General features: G+C 35.0%; 1 protein-coding gene across 2 annotated transcripts; it reads right to left on the bottom strand.

Annotated features, from left to right (window-relative positions):
• Positions 1–1,227: 1,227 nt before the first annotated feature.
• Positions 1,228–5,235, bottom strand: rsph3 (radial spoke head 3). 2 transcript variants are annotated; one of them, XM_026291501.1, is made up of 10 exons: positions 4,981–5,235; positions 4,823–4,840; positions 4,383–4,470; positions 4,070–4,211; positions 3,454–3,599; positions 3,171–3,374; positions 2,043–2,205; positions 1,840–1,926; positions 1,535–1,617; positions 1,228–1,347 (listed from the first exon to the last, which is right to left on the bottom strand). In XM_026291501.1, exons 1-9 carry the CDS (start codon positions 5,091–5,093, stop codon positions 1,562–1,564), a joined length of 1,017 nt encoding a protein of 338 aa, XP_026147286.1. In that variant the 5' UTR covers positions 5,094–5,235; the 3' UTR covers positions 1,228–1,347; positions 1,535–1,561. The 2 variants fall into 2 exon arrangements, with proteins under 2 accessions (XP_026147286.1, XP_026147288.1); XM_026291503.1 differs by lacking the exon at positions 4,823–4,840.
• Positions 5,236–9,786: the final 4,551 nt, after the last annotated feature.

Raw genomic sequence — 9,786 nt, 5'->3', positions numbered from 1 at the left:
GTGTATATATATATATATATATATATATATATATATATATATGTGTGTGTGTGTGTAAAACATTATAAGAACATCAGATTTCTTTCAAAAACAGTATCCTACATAATGCTCCTTTGATTGCACCAAATAATTTCATCATTTCAAAAATGGTCAGATTTTCCATAGTCTTATCAAACTTGAACTCAATCAACACTCTATTTTACTAAAGTCAAAAAAAAAAAAATGTCAACAACACTTTGACAGGACTTCTTCTCAATTCTGTTTTTCCAACTGATATACATTGCAAATTTAGCTTCACCCAAAATGAAATTCATTAACTCAGAAGTGAACCTCATGTCACGCCTGTCCTTAAAACCCAAAATAAATGTCTCTGCAGAAAATAACTCATCAAAACAATTGGAAAGCCCATTTAAGAGAGAGAGAGAATAGAGTGCTATTGTCTTTATAGTTCCATTCAAAAGAAATTGAAAATTGAATCTTTTATTGTTTAGTCAGAGCTTTTGCCCATACAAGGTCTCTAAGCACATCCATCTTTTATGTCGTGTTTATTTTGTAATGAAACCTCATATGTTTGAACGATCTGGGTTATTCAAACACTTACGTCGGTCGAGGTCTGAGTACACTGTGATGTGACTCAGAGGTCTTTCCTTAATGATGTATTTACATCAACACGCCTCTTTTTATTTGTGCTGCACCGACGGAAGTGAAACTCCGCTGCACCTAGTGGGCGTGGTCAAAGGTGGGAGTTGACCAATCGAGAAGCAGCACTAAAATAGAGCCGTATATATAGGCGAGGTGAATGAAAGAGACGTCAAACAGATTACCTCGATGTTTAGTCAACGATCCAGACGAGACGGTCATTCCACTGACAATGGTGTTTATAAAGTTATTAAGTCGTAAAATATTAACAGCATCTCTTTAAAGTTAAACAGTGCAACATTACGGTCAAAGTTTGGAGTACAGCTCCTCTGTGCTTCAGCAGATGAGGACATTTAATCAGAATTAATATTCTCATAATAGGCTACTCCTCAAAATTCTGTAATGCCACGTCTACAAAATTTAAATAGACTCTAAATGTTTCAAGTTTTCCATACAGTACAGCTGCATTACAGCAATGATGTGGCCAAGATTAAACAGGAGTTTGAGTGAAGGTCAGTGGGGTTTTTTTTGACTCCGCAGCGCCTCCTACAGTGATGCTCTTGAAGTGCAGTTCAAAACACAACGGGAAGATTCTTCCAAATTTTATTCAAATAATATATGAATAAAACAATAAAAAGAAAATCATTCAGAATTTTTATTAAGAATTCATGAAAATTTTTCCAGATTTTACTTGTTTCCCGGTATTACCTGAAAAGAAAACAGGTTAACTCTTCACCTCAACTATTAATAAAACTGATATAACAGATTGAACAGTAACATCTATATTGGTTATCTGATATTTAAATGGAAATCTTTCAATATAATAAAGTGCTCTATTATATTTTATTTTACAAATTAAAGCGTTAAAAGTTATTAAATGTTTGATCCTGTTTACCTCTAATGGGAAACTGCATGAAGGAGTTCATTCTTTCATCTGAAAGGCCTCAAGTCTTTGGTTAGTGACGTCTTGAATGAGCACTAGACAACAACAGACTTGACTGATTAATCCCATGTTATGTATTAAACAGCAGAAAAATATATCTATATAGATGGATGGATGGATAGATAGATAGATAGATAGATAGATAGATAGATAGATAGATAGATAGATAGATAGATAGATAGATAGATAGATAGATAGATAGATAGATAGATAGATAGATAGATAGATATCTGAGAAAACAATTGGACTGAACTCACTGTCAAGCACTGTTCTTGCTACATATCTCTGTTCTAAAGTACTGGTGACTTCTTCCATCAGCCAAGGGAGGAATCCGGTCTCTATATCTGGAGCAGAGATGATAAAAGTTCATTCACTTGACAGTAGACTGATCATTCATGCATTCATTAAAGACCTTTTCAAATGTATGAATACAGAGATTAATGGACATGCTGACACTTGCCTCTCTGCACAGGGTCATAGAAGTAGCCACAATCCTTTAGATTGGAATAGACTGAGGGCAACAAGTCAGACAAATACTGCTGAGCAAATGCTCTCGCAGCGATTTTATCTGCTGTCTCCTTCTCTTCTTCCAGCACGGCCTTCTGCTGCTTTATCCGGTTCTCCTGCATTAAAGAAAGCAATATAAAAAATATATTGAAGCACAAGAAGCATTAAAACTCAGAAAATATACATTAAATCTCTTAGATCTCTGCTCAGACATAAGATCATGAAAAAAAGGTAATTAAAGTATTTCAGGCAGAAAATCCGAACGTACAGCTATCAATCATCAACCTCAAATATGGCTTATCAACTTTTTGAGTATGAACTGAGACAATGGATTTTTTTTTTTTTTTTTTTTTTTAAGATATTTGTCTCACCAATGGACCGATTAAAAAAAAGTTAAAAGGTTATTAAGATGGTGAAGATTACAAATGAGTTTTTATGAATCTGAAAAATAAAAAATAAATATAAAAATAAAACCATAATAATTTACGTAAAGAAGACATTCCCAGAAGTTTGCATTACACATGAAATGAATAAATAAATAAATATTTGTGGTTTCTTCTAGTTGTTATTGGTAACATTAGGGTGTGTTGTGTAATGTTAATGTTTGTTTCATCATTTTGAATGCGTGTTTTGATCCTGTGCACTGTCTATATGTGAGTATTAGCCATGACTTTTTGATTTATTGTTTATATTGCCATGGTGGTTATCAGTATATATTATGTTAAATAATTATAAATAAATATGTAAATAAACACATTTTGGTAGTCCAAACCAGTTGCACAGATATTTAGTTACAAGTTAGTTAATTGTATAACACAAGAGTAACCTTAAAACCCTAAAAATAAAAAAAAATCAATTTCAGACCACAACACACCTACTGTATCAATAAACTTTGTACCAGTTCGACCTCCAACCCCTAAATTGTGCTTTTATTTTCAGAAAACAAAATGGTTTTGTGGCCTGCTGCCATAGTCTTTACCTTTGACTTAATTAAAGCCGCAGCGTCACCTGAAAGCCTTGCAGATTTTTTTTTTTTTTCTTCTGAGCATCATGTCAAGGTATTGTGTCTAGTGATTCTCACCTTCTCCACACGGAGGCGCCGTTCCCTCTCCTCCAGCCTCTGCACCTCCACCAGCTCAGCGTCCCGGATCTCCCTGAACACCTGCTGCTGATTCCTCAGGCTGGCCAGCTCCTCCTCCTCCAGCACTTCCAGCAATGCCTGCTCGATTGTCTTTCCCACCAACACCTGCAGCACGGGCTGGACCTCCACGTCGAAATCAAACAGCTACAGACAAGACACATGCAAGTCTTACCACTGGGAAATGATTTAGAGATTCAGCCAATTGAGAGCATCCATACTGCACCTCTCCTTCCTCTATCTGTGTGGCTGCATCTCGTCCAGTTTTGGCCGGGATGAAGAGGGGAGTGGCCGGTTTGTCCAGGAACATGTCTGTTTGGCATTCCACACTGACGTCCTCTATGTGATCGCTCAGCTCTTCCAGATACATCTCTAAAATACACATCAGTGTGTGATTTCAACACTTGATTTCTGAATTTATCACAGATGTGGAAACATGCATGTCCAACCTGAGATTTACACTTATGAGCATGGTTTGGTTCGGTCGTGTTGTTATAGAAGGTCGCTTATAAAAAAACATTATACAATGAAAGCAGGCCGAGGTTCTTTTGGGGAGCTTTTGCCACTTTTTACTAACACACATATGTTTAACATTTGGCTCTGACATGTGCTGCAGTTATATGACTTAATATCACAGAGGAGTATAACTGATGTAGTTTATGTTGTTAAATGACAATATCTCAAGCTTGTGTCAAGCACAGATGTTATTAACCATTTGGCATTTAACCAAAAATTCATTCACTTCAGGACGATGGAAATTAAATGCCATGATTTCTGGGTTTTGACTCACAAAAGTCTGTAATCTGTGCAGCACTCTACTTTATTGTGCTAAATCATTATACCTGTCTGCACATCTATGTTCATTCTGCCTTCTAGGGGTTCTGGTGTTTTCGGGCCAAACTGCTCCTTCAGTCGTTTTCTGGACAATGCTCTTTTTCTGGCCTCCTGCTGTTTCAGGAACTCAACTGGATCGGGCTGAGATGTCTGTTAAACATATTTATATTCATTTATATTCTATTCATGCATCAGCTGTGCTCTCATCACAGTACAGTGTTTTGTATGGTTCGTAATATTAATGAGCTTTTGGCTGTCAGACTACACAAGCACAACTCGATCTGCTTAGAAAGAGAGTTTTCTATCTGGACTGATACTCACAATGGGTAGGATGGGTTGAGCGTATGTATTTCCTCTGACAACACGTCGGTCATACATGATGTTTCCATAACTGCTCTGTTCTTCATTGCTGCATACAGTGACGTGGAATTGTATATTAAACAGATTCAAATGAGCAACATGATGCATATTTTTTATTTTTTTTAAAAAATATATATTTTTTTATTCATTCATAAAACAATGTGCAAACCATCATGCACTTTGATAATATTAACATGAAGTCCCCCAACCCTGATAAATTTGGTATTACATTATAAGAACAAGATAATAAAACAGCAATGTAATCTTAGTTTTTTAGTAATTATAACAATTATTGCTACTGCAGTAAAACAGCGTTTCAGATTACGTTGTGTAAAAAGACAGCTGAGAAAATACATAAATTAAATAAATAAATAAAAACAAACCAGAGATCTTATGTTTACCTGATGTGCACGGGACCGCTACAATGAACAAAAAAAAAATAAAAACATTGTTTTGTTTTTTTTCTAAGGACGTCGTAGCCATAAATCTTAAATATATATCAGTGTATGATGATGTTTGACGTGTTGTGAGGTGTGTGTGTTGTGTGTGTGTGACTCACAGCAGCGGAGCGCTTTGTCTGTATTTGGGGCGGTTGGGAACCGCACGCGGACGACTGGAGAACGTATAAACTCCGCTTTGCGTCTCGTGTTGCGTCTGTAAACTAGATGCCATCTTTCCTTTTAACTGTGATATCAAAAGCGTTACTGAAGGCTAAATTCATGAGCTTCTGGCTGTTGAGAGCTGGACTCGTTTCCCCATCTGTAACTGTCGCAGTTGTTGTTACTGTTACCGTGGCGACTGTATCCAATAACTGTGGTCAGCTTTGTTTACTTCCGGTTTGGTTAGGCAGTTTTTAGGGCATCGTATAAGTGGGCAGCATTAGTCTTCTGCGTGTGTGTCATACACGTTAAATAGGTCATGTTTTCAGTTGTAATACCACATTTTGGTTACACTCTATTTGAAGGTGTCCTTATTAGGCCTGTGTAATTATAAGCTATCTAATCAAATCTAACAGTGGTTTACTGAACAAATGACTATTGAACAAATCTAGCCCTTTTACATAACTATAACGTTACAATTAGCCCAAACCTAAATTTAATTACTACCAATTATTTGAACTATTATAATAATCAACACTCTAATTAAAACTTGTAATCAAACATGTACATTTTAAATGAACTAAATTATACATTTTCTAATATTTGTTGAAATATAGTAATTTACAGTCATAACGTGTTTCATAAAATATTTATTTATACATGTAGCCTACATCAATTAGACACCACTAACAGGTAAATATAATAAAACATAATAAATATAACGAAGCATAGTCTGATATTATAATATTTAGCAAAATGCTCTTCTCTAGACTTCATTTGTCTATCAAATAATGAGCCGTAGACACTGATGACTGGCCTGGGGTAAATTAAATGCTATGTGACATTTTGTTTATACAAGCTGTTTTAAGACGTCTTTCCACGGTTGAAACACTAATTGAGTGATTACGTGAGGGGTTAGATGTTCATTCATGTAAGAAGGGATAATCGTGGTCACACACACACACACACACACACACATATATATATATATATATATATATATAAAAAAACAATAAACCCCAAGAGAGCCTCACCTTGGCCAGATCTTCTGAAATTTGACATCTCTATAGTGATTAAACATGACATATATTTAGTTTTGGGTGAATCTAATGGGATGTTTTTGTCTCATTGATCTATTATTTGTTAAAGAGCAAATCATTTTGGCAAAATTGCATCATGTATATGTAACAATGCTGTATAACAGAGCACTGCCTTTGTACTTTTGACTGAATTGACTAGCAACATTTATGATGGCTGTTGTTGTTTATTAAATATTATTATTCAATAAATAATATTTTATATAAATAGTAGTATTTAGTATTAGGAAACAGTGTGCGTGTTTGTTCGTGATGGTGATTTTAGGTACAACTGTTCCGCCTTTAGACGGTGACAAGAGCTGCTTTTACAAGTCAGCAGTAAAGACTTTTAAATATATATTTTTTTCTTTCAAAAACGTGTAGGCAGCCAACAGATGCACCAAGCAGCAATGTCTTTAGGAACCACGCTCACCAATGGGGTCATCAGATGCAAAAAAAAAAAAAAAAAGAAAAAAATCACTTTTACATGTTGTTTGAAGAACTGAAATGTGTGTTGGCAGTATCTGTACACAACAACCCTATAATGATAAAAATTAATTTGTGAAAATCTTGATAAATCCAAAACCCTTTCTCATTTCAAGCCGATCTCAGATTCTTGGCAGAATGATGTAGTTCTGCACAGGCCCCTCCCACTATTGTTGATTGACAGCGGCGCCAGTCTTTGGTTTTATCACAGCTCCACCCTGAGTGAGCTGTCATCAGTCCGCCTTTGTTTCGAAGCTGGAGCATGAGTAGACAAGAATATCTCCTAAGAAATTGAGATGTTTTGTTTGTTGAATGTAATAATGAATATAGCAGTCGTCATTTACTCCTGACATCTGAGCCGAAGACGAAAATTATTACATTTGTTTGCACAGTGATTCAGTGGTTTAAATTCATTTAAAATTTTGTCATAACATAAAAAAACAATCAACTAATATGCAAGGTACATAAATATGCATATGATTAAATAAATCACACCTGAACTGAATCTTGTATTAAACTCCTCAGTGAAGAATCCCAAAGCAGTTGTGTGCAAGTTTGGTGCCATAATTGTTTGTGTGTGTGTGTGTGTGTGTGTGAGAGAGAGAGAGAGAGTGTACCTGGTATTCCCTATATTATCAAATGTCCCCTCAAGGATAGTTATACCAGTAAATTTGGACCTTGTGAAGATTTAAGGGTTGGAGTAAGGGTGATAGAAGGGATAGAAAATGCAGTACAGTATAAAAATCAAGTCTGTGGAATGTTCCACATAAATATGCATTTAAATAAAAAAAAAACTAATTATAAATGCTTGTTAAAGTCTTAAGTGTAATAAATCTTTAGTGTAAAACATCTTAACAATCAGGTAAACCGATGCATGTTTCTGCCTGTTGTGATCAAAACTAAACAGAGGAGCTGCACACAAGCTGAAATGACACACGTCACACATACCGTTTTTAGAATCTAGCAAACATCATCAGAAATGTAGCCTGGCGATGCACTACTGAGAAAATGTGCACTAAATAGACAAAAACTATTGTCTTTTGATGTTGTGCATAAAAGCATTCAGTTTGTTCCCTCTGCTATCTTTAGATAAAGAGCTTGCACTGTGATTTCTGGGGCACTTTCACTTGTGTGCCTTGGGTGTCTATAATACATTCAGAGCATTTATTTTTAAAACCTTAAAATATATTGTCATGGGTATTTTAACTCACACGGTATAGCAGTATTCTTACACTCCCTAAATCAAATAAGAAAGTTTATTTTTGAAATAAGAAGTTGAAATCTGTGACGCAAGGAAGTGGTTTGGGGTTTTCAGTCTGAAAACAAAACAAATCAAAAAAAAAAAAAACAAGAGACCGATGTCAACAGAAATCATTCAGACAGTGCAAATGTCCTCCAGTGCTGTGCTCTTATTATAAACAACACTGTGGTCATGGTCCAACATGCCAAACGTTTGTCTCGCAGAGCACATTTACTCTCTCAAGCATTATACTGAAACATACATTTTCAAATATATATAATTTAATTATTTTAATTAAAAGAAGAAGGTCTGATTGCAATGCAGTGCTGTGGTGTGCTTTTCTGTTAATAGTCAAATGCTCTTTATTGTTTCATTTTGTAGCACTTTTAACATTATCAAATTATATTTAAGCCAACATCTATAGTGAGCATAAGAGACTCTGGGGGGAACCAAGACTTACAGCAGACGCCCAGAGATGCCCAGAACAACTCAATGGAAAAATGATTTCTAAGGGTACATTTAATTACACGACACCGTTTTCACTTAAAAATGGAAAGCTTTGTAAGCATTTTGCCTATTCATTAAGAGGATGAAGGCGTTGAGGGACCTGAAAATAGTTTCGTCTCTGTGTAAAATATAAAACACCCCCACAAATTTATGAAAACCGTGTAAATCATACGTGTGTGCAAAGTGACATCGCCAATTATTGGCCTGGCATGCATAATACAACATTTCATTTTTGTCAATTTTATGGATCTGAGAAAAAGGGGGTCAAAAGATAAACAACTTTCCGATTTTTGATCAATATGTAAACTTCCAAATAGTCAGAAATAGTTCTATCAGGAGATTGAAAAACACTTTTATATTATACACTGTGCAATATATTTTGTGTCTTGCAAAATATCATTTATGTCGATAACGTTATTTTTATTTACATATTGTCTGTCACACTATTTTCTGTCATACATGATTTGTTCACCCAAAATTGTATGAAATTGGTTCATAGTGTGCAAAATTATCAATTATAGAATATGGTGCTGTAGCAACAGGTCCATAAATAATGATAATATTGTCAATGTTTAGTGAACTATTTCTTTAAGGAACTCTCTTTGCTATATTGAGAGGAACTGAGCCATCAAGGCTAACCTCAACTTGATTACTTCAGCAGATCTCACAGTATTGGGGTTCCTGTTGGTTGCACGCTAAAACATTATTACATATATTTCTATATTTTTGCTGTCACTCTCATAACAATGACTGGTCGTCCCTTCATTACAAACATTTCTTATTTAATATTGAATATGCATACTTGTCCTGTTTTATCACATTACATAATTCCTTGCATGTGCGATCTGTTGCGTTTGAACTTGTGTGCAACCCTGTCATTCATTTTATTTTTAGAGCATCCTTTTTCAGTCATCGTAATTACTTTTAACGTCTGCCTTTTCAGACTATGTCATTGGTTTTGTGTGCTTTGTTTGAGAAATTCGGTATCATTGTTCCCTATTTAGACCCTTTAGTAATCCAATACTTGTGTCACTGAATAGTCACTAATTGGTTGTTAATTTAACTTTAAAGCATTAAAACATTCATTGCATAAAGCGCCCATTTATCACTGTATAATGGACACAGCAAAGGCAACAGAGGGAGACTGTGTTATGTAACTAGCATTCACAGATTCATTATATAACATTCATCAGTGGTTTTGTCTCGGTTAATGAATGTTTACTGGATTGCACTGCCATGTTTATGGTCAATTTTGGAGAAATCCTTAACCTGCTTCGCATTTTTACTTTACAAATATGTCACAAAATGTTTACTTCACTTGCTGATTCTGATTCATGAATTAAAAAAAGGAATAATAACTGCATACAATTTTGGAACAGCATGCAGGTGAGTAAACAAAGTTTAATTTTAAGGTGAAGTTGTCCTTTAATGGCTGCATATATGTGAACGTTTCAGAC

Source organism: Carassius auratus, chromosome 20 (genome assembly GCF_003368295.1).
Source record: "Carassius auratus strain Wakin chromosome 20, ASM336829v1, whole genome shotgun sequence".
In the NCBI taxonomy this organism is placed as follows: domain Eukaryota; kingdom Metazoa; phylum Chordata; class Actinopteri; order Cypriniformes; family Cyprinidae; genus Carassius; species Carassius auratus.
Note: the sequence above shows the minus strand (reverse complement) of the source record. Positions and strands in the feature narration are given on the sequence as shown.